General features: G+C 46.1%; 1 protein-coding gene across 1 annotated transcript; it reads left to right on the top strand.

Annotated features, from left to right (window-relative positions):
• The first annotated feature begins 14,021 nt into the window (after positions 1–14,021).
• LOC136539047 (uncharacterized) lies at positions 14,022–15,427 on the top strand. Its single transcript, XM_066530973.1, has 3 exons — positions 14,022–14,215; positions 14,323–14,377; positions 15,067–15,427. Exons 1-3 carry the CDS (start codon positions 14,115–14,117, stop codon positions 15,169–15,171), a joined length of 261 nt encoding a protein of 86 aa, XP_066387070.1. The 5' UTR covers positions 14,022–14,114; the 3' UTR covers positions 15,172–15,427.
• The last annotated feature ends 3,576 nt before the right edge of the window (positions 15,428–19,003 follow it).

The following is a 19,003-nucleotide window of genomic DNA, read 5'->3' as shown; positions in this document are numbered from 1 at the left end:
AACGCTTGTTTACTGAGAAGGAAGTTGTTGTATCTAAGAAGGATGATGGTCAAGTGATATTCAAAGGATTTAGATACAACAACCTATATCTAGTGGACTTCACCTCCAAAGATGCTAACTTGAAGACATGCCTATTCACCAAAACAACACTTGGGTGGCTATGGCATAGAAGATTTGCTCATATTGGGATGAGCTCACTCAAGAAGCTAATGAAGAATGATTTGGTGAGAGGGTTGAAGGATGTGAAGTTTGAGAAGGACAAGATTTGTAGTTGTAGGGTCGAGATGGCGGACTAGAGGGGGGGGGGTGAATAGTCTTTTCTAAAATTAATCGCGTCGACTAACCGAAACAAGTGCGGAATTAAGACGATCGGTCTAGCCAAGACTACACCCCTCTATCTATGTTCTTTAGCACCTTGCAAATATACTAATCAAGTAACAAAGGTGCTGGGCTAGCTAGAGCTCACCTAACCAATTCGAGGAGCAAGGTCACACAAACCTATGCCACTAGTACTTTAAGCAACAAGAGAGCTCCTACACATGCTAGTAAGCAAAAGCACAAAGCCAACTAAGCTCACTAGCAATGCTCAATAACAAGGCAACCAATGCCAAATTAGAGAGCGCAAATACTTAGCTACACAAACTAAGTAATGTGACTAACAAGGTTACACAAACCAAATTAGCCACGCAAGGGAGCTACTTCTATGCTACACAAGCAAGAAGGTAATTAGCAAGCTACACAAGCTATCTAATTACAAGAACAACTACACAAGCTTAATATGTATAAAAGTAATTGCAAGCTTGTGTAATAGGGATGCAAACCAACGGGAAGAATAACGTTGACACAATGATTTTTCTCCCAAGGTTCATGTATTTGCCAACACGCTAGTCCCCGTTGTGTCGACCGCTCACTTGGTGGTTTGGCGGCTAATTAGCATCACCCGCTAAGCCCGCACGTCGGGTGCTGCAAGAACCTACCCCTTGAGTGAGGGTAGCTCAATGACACACTTTACTAAAGTTGCCCTTCATGACTCCCGTGGGGCAAGCACAAGTGCCCCTCACAAGCACTTCTTCGGAGCGCCGCACAAGCTTCTTGCGGGCTTCCACGGAGACCACCACCAAGCCATCTTGGAGGTGGCAACCTCCAAGAGTAACAAGCACCACCGGCTTGCAACTCGATCACCTAGTGCCACTTGATGTAACCTCATGATGCAATCACACTAGAATCGCTCACTCACACAATCGAATGATCACTATCAAGTATGTGTGAGATGGAGGGCTCCTAAGCACTCTCAAGCATGGACACAAAGTCCCCCAAGGTGCTCAGCTCCAGCCATGGCCGAAGGCCACTTCTATTTATAGCCCCAAGGGCTAAACAAGCCGTTACCCCTTTTCTGGGCAACTGTCGGGTCAACCGAATGCTCTGGTCATATTGACCGAACGCTGGACCTCAGCGTCCGGTCGCCCGATGACAGCCATGTGTCACCTGCGTTCAACAGCATTCTTCCAATCTCAACGGTCATCATCTGACCGGACACAGCAGCTTCAACTAACCGGACGCTGGACCCTTAGCGTCCGGTCGTTTACAGTAAGGTACCGACCTTGACCGGACGCATCCGGTCGCACGTGATCGGACGCAGCCCAGCATCCGGTCATACTCCAGCTCCTGTGTCACCATACGTCAGCCTGACCAAACACGCCCTGCCAGCATCTGATGCACTCAGTGAGACTCTATCTTTTCTATGTAGGGCGCCGGTGGCATCGTCGGACTGTCTGCACACTCCGCCGGTGGAGTTTCTTCACCAAGTTGATCCACATCAACTCCAATTCCATCTCCTTTGTAAATGTGCCAACACTACCAAGTGTACACCACCATGTGTATGTGTGTTAGCTTTTCACAATCATTTCCCAAAGGATGTTAGCCACTCAACTTGCCACACCACTCAATCCTAGTGATGAAGCAAAGTTAGATCACTCGAGTGGCACTTAGATGACCGATATGCAAACAAGTTTGCCCCTCTTGATAGTATAACCATCTATCCTAAACCCGGTCATAAACTTCTCTACACACCTATGACTGGTGAAATGAAATGCCCTAGGTTATACCTTTGCCTTGCGCATTCCATTCCATCTCCTCCAATGTTGATGCAACACATGCACCAACATGATCAACAATGATATGATTCACTTCATATCATCACGTGATCAAATTGGTTCATCGATCTCGACTTTACTTGCTCTTCACCGTTGCCATCGTCCATTGGCACCAAGTCTTGCTCAAGCTTCACCGCCACGCGGTCCATCACTCCAAAGCCTTCAACTTGCCCTTCACGCTTGCAACCGGTCCATCAAGCCAAGTCTTGTCTTGATCTTCTCCACCTTGATCACATGACTCAATGTCATGTCTCATGTGCATTTAAGCTCCTTCATCATCACATATGTGAGCTTTGCAACATCTCTAAGCCATTTTCACCTTCATGGCATATGTTGCTCATATACATGTACTTGTGGACTAATCACATGTGTATCTCACATAAACACAATTAGTCCACCTAAGTTGTCACTCAATTACCAAAACCAAACAAGGAGCTTTCAGTAGTGCATGTCAAGCCGGCAAGCAAGTTGCAAATACTCATCCAACAAAAGCTTTCATGTCAACCACAAGATTGCTAGAACTCCTTCACATGGACTTATTTGGACCAACAACATACAAGAGTTTGGGAGGAAATCTTTATTGTCTTGTGATTGTTGATGACTATTCAAGATACACATGGGTATTCTTCCTTCATGACAAATCTGAAGTTGCATCTTGCTTCAAGAAGTTTGCCAAGAGAGTTCAAAATGAATTTGAAGTGAAGCTCAAGAAGATTAGAAGTGACAATGGGAAGGAATTTGACAACACAAACATAGAAGCCTATTGTGATGAAGTTGGGATCAAGCATAAGGTCTCCGCAACATATACTCCTCAACAAAATGGTGTAGTTGAGAGAAAGAACCGAACATTGATCACTCTTGCAAGAACAATGCTAGATGAGTACAACACCCCCAAAGCTCTATGGGTGGAAGCTATCAACACCGCATGCTATGCATCAAACCACCTATTCCTTCAAAAGTTTCTTGGAAAGACACCTTATGAGTTGCTTAATGGGAAGTTGCCAGACGTCTCCTTCTTTAGGGTGTTTGGTTGCAAATGCTATATCTACAAGAAGCGGCAACACCTAGAGAAGTTTCAAAGACATTGTGATATTGGTTTTCTTGTTGGTTACTCATCAAAGTACAAAGCATATAGAGTATTTAATCATGCCACCGGCTTGGTTGAAGAAACATATGATGTGGAATTTGATGAATCTAACGGCTCCCAAGGAGCACAAGAGAATCTTGATGATGTAGGTGATGAACCATTGACGGAGGCTATGAAGAACATTCTGGTTGGAGACATCAAGCCTAAAGATGATGAAGATGATGTACAAGTGAATGATCCACCTTCTTCATCAAATGTGCCATAAGATGGTGATAAAGATGGGAGAGTAGAAAATGAAGACACTCATGTTTCCCATTATCAAATGATGGTACAAGCACAAGATGTTGATGCTCCACAACCTCCTCCTCATGTGGTCAATAGAAGAAACACACCTCTACTACAAGATCATCCACAAGATCTCATCATAGGGAGTCCATCAAAGGGTGTAATGACTCGCTCATAAAAACTTGCTTCATTTATTGCTCATCACTCTTTTGTCTCTTGCTTTGAGCCTACTAAGGTAGAAGAAGCTCTTCAAGATCTGGATTGGATAAATGTCATGCATGAAGAGTTGAACAACTTCACCTACAATGAAGTTTGGACTCTTGAAGAGCGGCCAAAAGGTGCAAGAGTCATTGGAACAAAGTGGGTGTTCCGCAACAAGCAAGATGATCAAGGCGTAGTTATGAGGAACAAGGCAATACTAGTTGCAAAAGGGTTCTCTCAAGTTGAAGGTTTGGATTTTAGAGAGACCTTTGCACCAGTTGCAAGACTAGAAGCCATTCGTATCCTCCTTGCATATGCATCACATCATGACATGAAACTATATTAAATGGATGTGAAAAGTGCATTTTTAAATGGCTTTATTAATGAACTAGTCTATGTTGATCAACCTCCCGGGTTTGAAGACCCTAGATATCCTAATCATGTTTATAGGTCGTCTAAGGCATTATATGGGCTTAAGCAAGCCCCAAGAGCTTGGTATGAGCGCCTTCGGGACTTCCTCATTGAGAAGGGCTTCACCATTGGGAAGGTCGATACCATACTATTCACCAAGAAGCTTGATGGGCATATCTTCATTTGTCAAGTGTATGTTGATGATATCATTTTTTGATCATCAAATGAAGATTCTTGCAAAGAGTTTGGTGAATTGATGTCAAAAGAGTTCAAGATATCAATGATTGGAGAGCTTACATTCTTTCTTGGTTTTCAAGTCGAGCAAATGAGAGAAGGGATTTTCATCTCTCAAGAGAAATATACAAATGATCTTCTCAAGAGATTCAAGATGGATGAATGTAAGCCAATCAAGACACCAATGCCAACTAATTGACATCTCGACATAGATGAGGGAGGTAACATGGTTGATCAAACTCTCTACCATTCTATGATTGGTAGCTTATTATATTTAACCGCATCTAGGCCCGACAATATGTTTAGTGTGTGTATGTGTGCTAGATTTCAAGCTAATCCTAAGGAAACTCATTTGATTGTCGTTAAAAGAATCCTTAGGTATCTTAAGCACACACCAAGCATTGGCCTTTGGTATCCCAAAGGAGCTATATTTGAATTAGTTGGCTATTCCTATTCGGATTATGCTGGTTGTAAAGTGGATAGAAAAAGCACATCCGGTGGGTGCCATTTGCTTGGTAGATCACTTGTGTCTTGGTCCTCCAAGAAACAAAATAGTGTGGCTTTGTCCACCACCGAAGCGGAATACATTACCGCGGGTGCTTGTTGTGCATAAATACTTTACATGAAACAAACTTTGCTAGACTATGGTGTAGTTCTAGAAAAAGTACCTCTTTTGTGCGATAATAAAAGTGCGGTAAAACTTGCAAATAATCCGGTTCAACACTCTCGCACCAAGCACATAGATATCCATCATCACTTTCTTAGAGATCATGTTGCAAAGAATGATATTTCATTAGAAGGTGTAAGGACCGAGGATCAATTGGCGGATATTTTTACTAAACCGCTAGATGAGGCGACTTTTTGTCAATTGTGGAATGAGCTCAATGTTCGTGATTTTAGTACCTTCGCAAAAAAAATGAGCTTGTGTTGTCCCTTGCATTGCATTGTAATATACAACATGCTTACTTTTTATGGTAATGCATATAGGGCTTGTCTAACATGGTTAAGATAACCGCCAAAAAGTGTGTGAAGAAGCTTAACCTTGGATCAAACTTGACAAGCAACTAGATTTACTTTCAAGTATTGCATTGCATATGCATGAATGTTGCTTTGTCGTTTATCTTCAATTGCCCTCTTATTGCCTATTTTCATAAAAAGAACTATAGCCTAAGGCAAAATACTTTGAAAATTTTGAGGGTTTGAGAGAGGTCACTCACATCAGTCCCAATTGGTGTTTATTTGGATCTTATTGAAGTTGGGACTTGATTGGGAACAGGCAGCACGAAGGACTTTGAAGATTTGCTGGAAAAAGAGTGATCGGACACTGCACCGGACTCTGAAGTCTAGTGTCTAGTCAGTTCATAGGAGGTGAACTGCTGCTGAGAAGGAGTGATCGGACGCTGAAATAGTGCTTTCCTAGCGTCCGGTCAGATGGCGATCCAGCGTCCTATCAAGCGAAGAAGACGAAGTCAGGATCGATCGGACTCTGGCTACGTCCGGTCAGTGGTGATCGGACGCGTCCGGTCATGATTCCAGGGATTTTGGACCTCTCTGGAATTGACCAAACACTGGGTGGCAGCGTCCGGTCGCTGCCACCGGAGCGTCTGGTCAGTAGAAATTGTGCTGCATTTGGATTCTTCTATGTTTTGTTATCTATTCTGTCAAGGGACCCCTTATAACCGTATGCGCCGTGACCTCTCCCACATCCAACCACCGCGCCGACATCATCGCGCCTGTGCCCTAGCCGCCGCAACCCGCCTGTGCGCCACCACGCTGCACCGCATTTTCTCAAGCCCAAGCACTACCGTCAGCTCCACGCCGCACAGCCGCTCCTGCCCACGCCCTAGCACCACACCGCCGTAGCTACACCGCCGTGCTCCCACTGCCCGCACCACCTACGCGCTGCCTGCGCCATGCTCCTACGCTGCTGCCCACATCACCATGCCCTGTCTGCGTTGCCGCACCCTGCTCGCACCGAGCCTACGTCGCCAATGCCATGCTTTCTGCTTTCATGCCCTAGCTCCAGCGCCGCCACCCATGCTCGTGCCCTCATTGAATTGCTCGGTCGCCGAATTTCACCGCAACCCTAACCCTAGACGTTCAGTTGCCAACCCGGTGGTTCCCCGATTCATTCCTCTTCTTGTCAATTTACCGGTTCGTCAGGTAGCAATCCCTCATTTCCAAATTTGTATCCATTGCTTACTTTATTAGGGTTTCATATCTCTAGATATATTGTATTTATTTGTATATCCTATCTATTCTATCGTGTAGCGAGTCGGTGCCGTTGTGGTCCCATTGGCAGTTGTCAGTTAACTCAGGGCCAAGCTTGCGAGTAAGGATCGAGGCCAAGACTTGAAAGTGATAGTTGGCAGTTGATCCTTGTCAGTGGCAGTTGTTCTTCTTAGCTTCATCATATGGCTCATGTCAAGAATGTCGGAGGTGGTTCCGACGATGAGGATCCGAGGCCCCCGCCTCGCCAGCCTACAGATGCAAAAGGCAAGGCGATGAAGAAGCTAGCAATGAGGAAGCGCAAGTACCCTAATGCAGATACAACGAGAGCAGCCATAGTTGCAGAGGCCATAGAGCGCGTAGAGAGAGGAGGCGCTCAGAGTGGTGTTGTTATTGTAGATCAGCTTTCTCCATCTACGAGGGCTGCACTTGAGAAGTTGAGCGCCGTCATGGTGGTCTAGCTGGGACTCTCATGGTTGGAGGACGGCGTGTTGCTATTGATGAGAGTTAGCCTTAGGGGGAGTCACAGCAGCAGCCACAGCCAGCAGAGCAAACTCAGGAGGGAGAGCAGGCGAGGAGACAGAGAAGGCACCTCAGCCACTGCTTCGCCGCTCTGGTCGTACCTATGCTCTAGTCATACCAAGGTCAGAGACACAGTGGAGGGGTTCTCGTCCACCACCTAGACCACAGGGTCCGCCTCTAGTGACTCACATGGATTTGAGGGCCGCCGCGGCCAAGTAGGTGCAATAGCTTAGATTTATGGACTTTGAGCAGTGGTTTCCACCAAGGCGGGATGAGCGTGCTTTAGAGGGTTTCTACACACCTCTACAAGAAGACTTTTATAATGCATATCTTAACAGTGGGGCAGTATTCAGATCTCAGAGGGTGTGCAACATTGAGACCATTGTAGCAGCAGTTGGAGAGCATATTCACCCTTACCTATCTTACCTACTAGGGCTAACAGATTTACTTGGACGAACAAGCTTATATGTTCCATCTTAGGTCCGTTAGTTCTATGCTATACTTTGGATTGACCCGTAGCACAGATTCATTCAATTTGCTTTCAGAGGCAGAGATTGCATGCTGATGAGCACTAGGGTTAGAGAGATACTCAAACTTCAGGAGCAGCCCATCCAGCTACATGAGGTTTGCTATAGACAGACAGCGCCTCCTAGACGCCCTCATGGCGGTCTTGTGCCCCCTACAGATCTAGTCCACCATTCCTTTACAGAGCCATTCGGCGAGGGTTCGAGCAGGACACCCAGTGATCTCACTCCTACAACTAGAGTGTTGGATGCTATTATGAGGAGGACACTGCTTCTGAGGATGGGGTATCATGAGGGCTTGACTTGCATACAGTTATGTTTACTGAACTCTCTAATGCAGCAGACAGTGTTTGACATTTGGGATCTCCTTCTATCAGAGATGGAGGATACTATTGTAGAGGGGTTTAGGGGTCACAAGCAGCTGCCATATGCTCATAGGATTACATTCCTGATCCATAGGGTAGTTACTATGAGGCCACCAGAGATGCTGGTAGAGTATAGTGGTGCTACTATAGAGTTCCCTGCATACAATATGACTCAGATGATTTGTCATAGTGCAGTGAGGACACCTAGCCAGCTGAGCCGATGTCTAGAGGTGCCAAAGACTGTAGCTCAGTAGGATGAGACCATCAGGGGCATAACAGCTATAAAGGAGGAGCAACTTGATGCTCAGCAGGACAGGATTGTCATGAGCGACCCCAGTGATAGCTCAGATGATGACTACCAGCCTATTCTTCAGATGCCTCCATGACGACATGACCATGAGGCCGGTAGCTCTAGTTCAGCTCCACCTACACCACAGACAGACCCCGCTCTACTTGCCATACTTGAGCGGATGAGGCAGGATCAGGCTCGCTGGGCTTAGGAGACAGCTACCACTTTTGCACAGTTTCAGACTAGGTAGGATGAGTTTCAGCAACAGCCGCAGGTGATCCAGCAGCAGTAGCAGGCTATATAGCAGCAGCAGGCCATGCATTAGCAGTAGCTTCTCATGTAGCAGTAGCTACTTGGGTTCATGTAGCATGTTGTGACAGCTATTGGGGCTCCACTGCCACAGCCTTCATCCTAGCTTGGTCAGCCTGCCACCACTTCTATGACTCCAGCATTATAGCCTAGTGGGCTTCAGAGTCAGGGATAGCCACCAGCATAGTTTGCTTCACCTACAGAGCAGGTGTCCTAGTGGTTTGCCTCGCCAATGCTAGCCCTACAGTTCACACATTTTTATACGGGCTTCACACCGGCTCAGACTTCTTCGCTACTAGTGCCAGATACCTCAATCTCTAGGAGCCTTGGAGCGACTTTTGGTGAGTTGACAGGGCAGCCTACTCCACCATATTTACATGTCCTAGGTCCTTCTACAGTTGCACCTATTACCAGGACTACAGAGACGCTCCCTTCTTCTGTTGCATCATTAGAGCCGCCTGCTTCAGTGATACCTGCACAGTCTATGGCTACTCTAGTCTCTGATCCGACCTAGACCACTTCAGCATCGCTTCCAGCTATATAGGGTCAGACAGCTCAGAGCTCAGGGTCAGATGATGATGGCACACAGTTCTAGCTTGTTCCTCATACCTCAGCGCCCGACTCATCCGCTACAGCCCCGCCGACCGACCCTTAGGTTTTGGTGTTTGACGCCAAAGGGGGAGAGGGATCGAGTATGTTAGACTAAGGGGGAGCGACTTAGGGGGAGCTTAGTATTCTATTATATTTGGTTTTTATGTGTGATACACTATTATGCATTCGTGTGTGTTTACTTTCATGCATCAAACTATATTTATGTGATAGTGATATCTACGTGATCGTGATATTTGACATGTGTGCTCTCTACTTTGAATCTTTTATGTCATATCACTAGTGTTATGCTCATTTGCTTTGCTTTCGTGTTTTACTCCAATACAAATGAGCTTTATTACTTGTACTCATGCTTATCTCATATCTTTTGAGTACATCATGTTGGCTTGGGTCATATAAGCTTGCCTAACTCCTTTGTTCTTATTGTAAAAAACTTATATGAACCAAGCATGTTAAAAACCTCAACTCTTTTACATACTCGAGGTGGTATTGTCATCAATCACCAAAAAAGAGAGATTGAAAGCATCTAGGCCCCTAGTTGGGTTTCAATGATTAATGACAATATGTGATTACTATGACTAACGTGTGTTTTGTAGAGGCAATTAAGTTAGGTCATGGTAATGAAGATCGATTGGGCTATCATTGTGGTCATTCCCCTACGATGGAAATTGTTTTGATTTTCAAAGGATGGACGACAAGGTTAAGGATGGACTAGTTCTAAGTGTCAATTGGAGTGGAAGAGACACTTAGAGTAGCTTAGGACTTTGTTTTTCCTTTGGCCATACTATTAAGGGGGGTATAGGCGGGTAGCTTGACCTAGGTGAGTCTAGTGAGTTAGGTGTGGTGCACACTTTCTAAATCTAGCACTAGGTAGCTCCTAAAAAGCCCTTAGATCCATTGGAGCAAACTTCATTAAAATATGATCGAGAGTTGAAAGTGAATGGAAGGTCAAATACTGACCGGACGCTGGCTCCGGGGTGACCGGACACTAGCGTAGAGTTCGGTTAGTTCATTTGATCAAGGTGAAATCGTCTAGTGCGATCGGACGCTGAGAGGTGAAGTGACCGGACGCTCCCAGCGTCCCATCAACTCCAGTAAGGTTCCAGAGAGAGAAAATCACAACCGGACACGTCCGATCAGTGTTGACCGGACGCTGTCTAACGTCCGATCACAACTTAAACACTAGAGTTCGGGGAGAACTGACTGCAGCGTCCGGTCAACATGACCGGAGCGTCCGGTCACCCCGTAGAGGCACATAACGGTTCATTTTTCAGCCATGGTTATAAATACTTCCTCCATTCATGTGTGGGGGTACTTTTGCTCATTCCAACAGCTGAAAAACACCTTTGAGAGTGCCAAGAAGAGCAAGGTCCTAGTGAGGTGATTGAGATTTGAGAATCCCAAAGAGAGCCCTCATTAGTGAAAGCAAGAGTAGCAAAGTGTGCATCCACCCTTCTCATTAGGCTTGTCATGGTCAAGTGAGGGTTCATGCTTGTTACTCTTGGTGATCGCCATCACCTAGATGGCTTGGTGGTGATTGGGAGCTTGGTGATCATCGGGCGAAGCTTGTGGATGACCCAACTCAAGCTGTGAGCGGTTGTGGGTGCTTCACCGCGACGGAGTGTCAAAGAATCAACCTATAGAGAGCACTTGATCTTTGCATGGATCAAGGGGGAGCTACACCCTTGCGCAGGTGCTCTAGCGAGGACTAGTGGGGAGTGGCGACTCTCCGATACCTTAGCAAAACATCGCCGCGTTCCTCCTTCTCTCTTTACTTTGAGCAATTCAATTCTTGTCATTTACATTCATAGAATTGCCATGCTAGAGTAGGATTAGAACATAGGTTGCTAAACTTTTGTGCGGTAGATCAATAGAAACACTTTCTAGATACAAGGGGTTAATTGGGTTAACCATATGACTTAATTATTACAAAGAAATTTAGAATTAGCCCAATTCACCCCCCTCTTAGGCATCTTGATCCTTTCACTAAGTGAAGCAGGCATGTTCTAATATAGCCGTGCAAAGAACAGTTGATGATCATACAAATTACATGGTTAGAGCTAGAACTAAGTGTAAAATGGACGGGGAGATCTCCGGGTACTGGTCTACCAGCAAGCCAGGGAGACTTTAAGACTCCTACACAATATTCGAACATGGAGGATTACAAGGGATGGACAGAGCTATCACCACCTACCACCTACCACTCAACCGTGGAGTACCGTCATATCCGAAGGCTTTCGTGCACCTGGGCACCACGCCCGTGTATAAGGAAACTACCCATATCCCTCGGGACTCCGACCCTATGGATCGACAAGCGTAGGACATGGGCAAACTTGAAGGAACGACGAACCGCCACCTCAACTTAACTCTACTTCTAATCATAGAAGTTATATGAATAATTATGCATAAAGTTCTATATGTTAAGCTCATAGCATAGAAACTATATGCTAGTTCAAATGTCATGATTATAACATGAAAACTATACTCTAGTTCTATAGCACAACTATATCGATAATATGAGAGCAAGACTTTGAAAGAAATTCTCATTGTATTCATACCAAGATTTCTCTCTTTCTTCCAAGGAGCCAAGCTCTTCTTGATAGCTTTGCTAGCTCCAACTACTACTAAAAGGTAAAAAGAGTACAAGTGGAGGTGGAGGTGTAGAGCCCAAATGAGGTGTGTTGAATGGTGAGCACTACCCCCTACTTATACATGCTTGAGGTCGGTTTGGTGGGAGATAAATTAGGAAACCATGCTGAACTGCCTCTGCATGGCATTAATGAACCGCCAGAGCGAGGTGGGGTCAGATGGTGCTAGGGTGGTGCGCTCGCATGATGGGTGTGACCGCACCTGGGCCGGCCCGCTTTGCCACTGCCTTCGTGTGGTCGGTTACTGAGTGGGCCTTGGGCACTCCTATGCTGGTGCTTGGGCCAGATTTGGTAGTGTAGGTGGGCTTTTGCTTGTTTGTGCTCGTGTAGAATCTGCTTGCGCTTTCTGGTTTGCGCACTTTGACCATACTTCCCGTGTATTTCATGTATATGTCCTGCAAAACACTAAGTCTCCAATACATGTGGAGATATATCAATAGTAAAAGCATGTGTCAAAAGTTTGTTTATTTCTCCTGTTTTGAATATTATTTGGCAGTCAGATATGGTCGTTAAGGACTGTAAACACAGAGGAGGGCGCCGGGGTAGGGCACAAGGGGCTCGCCAGGGGTGGTGCAGGGAAGGCTCACCGGGGAGGGCGCAAGTGGCATGCAGCGCTAAGCGTGGGGAGAAAAACAACACAAACTGTGGTTTGAGGGCTTGCTCTGCGACCCCTAGGAACGAGGGGTGGGGGGATTTGAGGGCCATCTTTAATTTGAGGGCTCTAGTAGCTAGAGGTCCTGTTGGAGTACAATTTTTAGCTTTGAGCCCTCAAAAGTAGGATGAGAGTTTAAGTCGTGGATTCTGCTGGAGTTGCTCTAACAGAATATATCACATAGGAAATAAATCAAACAAAAGCTACCAGTGGCTCGGCATTCGACAAGAACATAGGAGTAATTTATTGAGCTTTTTCGGGTAACCAAAAAAGGGGTAATTCCTGTTTAAAGATGGAATTCCACAAATGCGAATTGGAAAAGAGCTCTCTCATTTCTAGTCCTATTTCATGTTAGACCCAAAAATACAGTAACAAGCAGGATAAATATTAAAACATGGGCAGTATGGGGCTAGAATTTTTTTCATCCTTTTTCACCATTATGTTCATGAAGTAAGGGCTCCTCCAGTGGCCGACTCCTCGTCCTACATGGACTGGCCAAAGTGACTCATCACCGGAGAAATCGATGCATCGCGAGGAGAGAGAAGAATCGACTTGTATTTGGGAGTCGACTCCTCGTGAATAAAAAACAGCGCAGGCGTACCCGTCGGAAGCCGGCACCGCTGCACTCTACGCTCTCACGAATAAAAAACGAGCACAGGAGATTGGGAAGGAATCTGGCATGATTATTTTACTTTTTATGTGCCCCCCCCCCCTCCCCCCCGCTAGTTTTGGCTTGGGAGTCGACTCTCTAGTTGGATTACGTGGTTCTCAATCCGTCAGATTGAACCGACCCACCGCTACGGCTGCCCTAAGATAAAGATGGGTTGGGATGCCAGAGACCAGAATAAGGCTAGTTTTAAAGATTATATGGTCTGGTTGGGCTATCTCCACTCTTAAGCTCTGAATGAACATAAAACATGCCCAAAGGCACGACGAACCATCACCTCAACTTAGCTCTAGTTCTTACCATATATGTTGTATGAGTGATTAAGCATAAAGTTCGATATGCTAAATGATCAACATAAAAACTTTGCCCTAATTCTATAGCATAACTCCCTGCTTCTTTAAATTATCATTGAAGTTAGGTTTTTTACTCAAACTTCAAAAATAAGCAAATTATCTCCAACTTTTAAAATTGTTTAAATCAACTCACTGCCATGGTTACATGTGTGTTTTTAAGGTTGTTTTATTCTTTTTAAAGAAATCAATAAACATCTAATATGTTTTGAACCATGAAAAATATCTTTAAGCTTTCTAAAAGTTCTGAGAAAAACCTTAGATATAGATTGGGACATAAAAAAAAAATTTAGAACTCGGAAAAGTATATATAGAAACTTTTAGAAATTATCTAGAAAAATCCTAAAACAATTAAAACATTTTAATTAGTGCCTAAACATGTTTTAAAAAATGTCCATGATAAAAAAAATGAGATGCAGCCATTAGACATCAATTGAAAATTTTGGCTTCCAGCGATAGTTCGAGTAACCAGCAGGAGAACTAGGCCGGAATAGGATGTGGCCCGCCCTGCACCGCGCGCTGTTGAGAAAGAAACCCCCTTCGGCCTTCGTTGTTGAGCGGCGGGGCTAAGCCGTCGGAATGAGGCGGACGGCGGCGTTGCTATCGATCCACGGCGGCCGCAGCATCCCGCGGGCGCTCGCCGACGTGCTCGTCTGCCCACTCTCCAAGCAGCCTCTCAGGTAGGGAATCGGAGACTAATTGCCTTCCGTCTCTTCCTCTTTGGCCCCAGCTATTGCCCTCGTTTCCTTCCTGCTTGCTTAGCCGTGTGCCGCATCTTGCCGCGCAGGTACTGCGACGCCACCGGGTCTCTGGTCAGCGACGCCGCCGGGGTGTCCTTTCCGGTGAGTCCCGATCGTTCTCGTGCTCATCTCGTGTGATGCCCATGTGTGCCGGCGACCTGTTTGTTGTATTGACTGAATGAAGGGGAAAAAAGGCGTTAAACTGTTCTAATAGAGCCAAAATCTTCAAGTGTAGACGTAGATTTCCTGCAGCCTAAACGTTCAAACAAATGAGTGTTTTGGAATCTGTATCCTGTGCTGCCTTGCATGTGTAGGTAGGCCTCTACAGGATCAGGTCTTGCCTAGTTTCAAGGCAGTTTCAGAACAAATTCAGATTGGAGTTTAGTGCTTATACGGATAATCATTTTATAACCAGATTTTACAGCTTACTATAAGTGGATTTACATGTGAGTGTTGTGGTTGGAACAGACTAGGTACTAGATAGGGTGGGTGGGAGAAGGAAATGATCAAAGTGACAAGTGCACACCTAATGGCTTATTACGACCAAACCAACTGATTTGATTGGGAAAAGGGGGACCTGATAAATGATTTGCATAAGGAAAATCTTGAACCTATGCTACTGCAGGGATCAAAATATGTCATTTTGTTCGGACATTTTATTTTATTTGTTTGTCGTTGCAATGATGTCTTGCTATTCAGCTCACTACCCGCTTTGTGATCATTTGCTCCTGTACCTGGCGATTTCATCTATCATTTTCACCAACTCTTATTGTGTGGTGATGTGACTGCAGGTACTTGATGGGATCCCTTCTCTTGTACCAAAAGATGGAAAGTTACTCGACGACCAAGAAGTGAAATCAGAACAAGAGTCCAGCACTACGGATTCTTCTGGTTGAATCCTTGTCTATGCAACAGCCAATTGAAGCAATATGTTGTAGTAAGTCGACGGTAATAAAACCAGAGCTATAGCTCCCTCCAAATTATTGCTTCTTGTTGTAAATCATCACTACCCCGTTGATGTGTACTCACCATATTGCTCTAGAGAATGAGATGATTATACTGTTTCTGTTGAAAACGCTTATATGTTTTGTCTTGAATGACAACAATGAGAATAATGAAATTGGCAAACATAACATCTGCTTCATTTTCTTTTATTGGAATAACTATTCATATACTGAACCTGATATACAAAATAATAGTTGGACTCAGGATTGATGTGTACTCACCATATTGCCCTAGAGAATGAGATGGTTACACCGTTTCTGTTGAAAATGCTAATATGGTTGTCTTGAATGACAACAATGAGAATAATGTAATTGGTAAACATAGTTTATGCTTCATTTTCTTTTACTGGAATAACTATTCATATACTGAACCTGATATACAAAATAATAGTTGGACTCAGGATTCAAAGTTGTCATATTCTATATGTGTGTTCTTTTAGGAAAAAACAACCACTTGGCTTGCTTTTTTATAGAGTAGCAGTTAGCTGAACTTGCCAAAATATGTTTTTGTTAGCTCTGATTTGGGAGGATTTCCGGAAACCAGTCAATGATTTTATATTGGTAAAAGTAAAAATAAAGTGACAAGGAAAGGTGCCTTGTCAGGCAAAGAGACGAGATAAAGATGGGATTACCATTTATCTATATATTGCAGAGTTGCTGGTACTAGAAAACGCAAAAGAAATACTACGGATCTTGTTCCAGAAAGGAACCATAGACTGAGTGGTGGGGGCCACCGGCATAGCATGAACTGCAACTGACTACTGAGCCATTCGTTCATATCCATAGTTACCTGCATCCACAAGCGCATTTATAGCTACAAACACCATTTATAAATGCAAATCTCTTATGTCAATAAACTACCTGTTCGGTTGGCTGGTTCGTATTGTTGCTGGTTCGTAAAGAAGTACTGCTGGCTGGTTTGTGTGAGAGAAAAATATTGTTTCAGCTGGAAATTTACGATCGTTTACGACAAGCCACAGCCAAACGAATAGGCTGCCGTGGATGTCATGCAGTGCACCCTGTCCAATCATCGTCGCATGCTGATGCCATATCCCCACCCCATATGCAATTGAGAGAATTACTTGGAGGCCATTATAAAAGATCCGATTTCCTTGGCTACCATTGAAAAACTTCATGTGTCGTCTGGACCATTAGTTCATTTTTTTACACCCGTGTAGACCACTGCCGTCATTTCCGTTAATGAGAAATAACGTTATTGTGGACGCCGATGTCAGGTTTTTGTGATAATGGCCATTGTACCCTTCTCTCTGTTGTCCTCCATCGTCGCCTTGCTTCCCCACCTCGCAGCCGCCGCGTGTCTCCTCGCCGAGCCCACCCCCGATTCCAGTTCCACTGCGGATGCTTTCGTCTCCCGGCCCCGGCTTCGCCTGGGGTTTGCGGCCTCCCGTGCCACCGTGCTGAGGAAGGAGCTGGCATGCTCGTTGGCGGCACTGCTGGCGCCCTCCATGGCTACGGCCATCTTTGCAGTCGCTGCGCTGCTCAACTCCGCCGACGGCGGCGAGGACCTCCTCCTGGCCGTGGCTGCGTTGGCCACCTTCGCATCCTCGGACGTCGCACGACTGTCCCTAACGCAGGAGGCCGGTGCCATGGGCCCCATCTGTGCCGCACGCTCGAGTCTGGCAGCACGGCCACGGAGCACGTGTGCATGGCACTGCTCCTGCTGAGGGTGACATCTCGGGACGCGTCCGCGGACGTGGCCGTGCGCGGCAGGGTGGTAGCGCTCCTGGCCGCCTGCGCCAGTGACACCCCGATGACCTAGGCCCCGGTAGCCGGGGTGCTCTGGAACCTCGCACGGGGTGGGGCGCGGGTCGACGTGGCGTCCCAGCCGCTATACGGCCCGGAGCAGCAGCAGCACAAGGACGTCGCCGCCGAGCCGAGTGGAGGTCTGCGCGATGGCGGCGTTGAGCCCCCTAGCAAGGCCGTGCATGACACTGTAGCTACGGTTGCCGAGCCCGATGCAGCCGAAGAGGAGCAGGCCGTGCACCGCGCTCATGCGCCGACCTCCTCCTGCTGCGGTGGCCTGCCGCGCCAAGCCTCCCCTTCGTAGGCACGGGAGAAGGAGAAGGTGATGGTGCGCTCTGCTTCAGCGCCTCGTCGGCGGACTTTAGCTTTGGCATCGGCTCGTCGGCTAAAAGTATCTAAGCCCCTAGTTGGATTTCGGTGATTAATGATAATACAAGATTACTATGACTAACGTGTGTTTTGCAGAGACAAATAAAGTTAGGTCATGGTAATGGAGATCGATTGGGCAATCGAGGTTGTCATACCCCTACGATGGAAATCGTTTCGGTTTTCAAAGGATTGGACGACAAGATTAAGGATGACTAGTTCTAAGTGTCGAGTGGAGTTGGAAAGACACTTAGAGTAGTTTAGGACTTTGTTTTTCCTTTGGCCGTACTATTAAGGGGGGTATGGACAGGTAGCTTGACCTAGTTGAGTCTAGTGAGTTAGGTGTGGTGCACACTTGTTAAAACTAGCTCTAGGTAGCTCCTATGAATGCCTAAGATCCCTTGGAGCAAACTTTATTCACATATGATCGAGAGTTGGAAGTGAATGGAGGGTCAAATACTGACCGGACGCTGGCTCCGGTGCGACCGGACGCTGGCCGCAGGGTCCGGTCAGTGCATTTGACCGAGGAGAACAAGTCTGGTGTGACCTGACGCTGGAAGGTCAATGTGACCGGACACTGAGGGCCAACGTCTGGTTGACTCCAGTAAAGGTCCAGACTTGAGAAAGTGTGACCGGACGCGTCCGGTCAATGGTGACCGGACCCTGAGTATCCAGCGTTCGGTCGTTTACAGTAAGCATCCAAGAGCGACCGGACGCGTCCGGTTAGTACTGACCGGACCCTGACGGCGTCCGGTCATCACTTGAAAACTGTTGCGCGGGTTGAACTGACCGGAGCGTCCGGTCATCTCGCAGAAGCTCATAACGGTTCGTTTTTCAGGCTGCCTTATAAATAGAAGCTCCACTCGTGTGTGGAGTCACTTTTGCTCATTCCAACAGCCGAGAAACATGTTTGTGAGTGCCAAGAAGAGCAAGATCCTAGTGAGGTATTTGTGATTTGAGAATCCAAGAGTGAAACCTCATTAGTGAATCAAGAGTAGACAAGTGTGCATCCATCTTCTCATTAGGCTTCGTGTGGTCAAATGAGAGTTCGTGCTTGTTACTCTTGGTGATCGCCATCACCTAGATGGCTTGGTGGTGATTGGGAGCTTGGTGATCACCTGGCGGAGCTTGTGGGTGACCCAACTCAAGTCGTGAGCGGCTTTGGGTGATTCGCCGCGACGGAGTGTCGAAGAATCAACCCGTAGAGAGCACTTGATCCTTGCGCGGATCAAGGGGGAGCTACACCCTTGCACGGGTGCTCCAACGAGGACTAGTGGAGAGTGGCGACTCTTTGATACCTCGGCAAAACATCGCCGCGTTCCTCTCTCCATTTACTTTGAGTATTTACTTTGAGCAATTCAATACTTGTCTTTACATTCGTAGAATTGCTATGCTAAAGTAAGTTTGGAACATAGGTTGCAAGTCTATTGTGCGTTAATTTGATAGAAACACTTTTCTAAGCATAAGGGGTTAATTGGGCTATCCGTAGGACTTGATTATTGCAAGAAAATTTAGAATTAGCCTAATTCACCCCCCCTCTTGGGCATCTTGATCCTTTCAATTGGTATCAAAGCCTCGTGCTCACATTTTTAAG

Source organism: Miscanthus floridulus, chromosome 2 (assembly GCF_019320115.1).
Source record: "Miscanthus floridulus cultivar M001 chromosome 2, ASM1932011v1, whole genome shotgun sequence".
NCBI classification, from domain to species: domain Eukaryota; kingdom Viridiplantae; phylum Streptophyta; class Magnoliopsida; order Poales; family Poaceae; genus Miscanthus; species Miscanthus floridulus.
The sequence above is the reverse complement of the archived record's forward strand: the minus strand, read 5'-3'. Positions and strand labels throughout refer to the sequence as shown.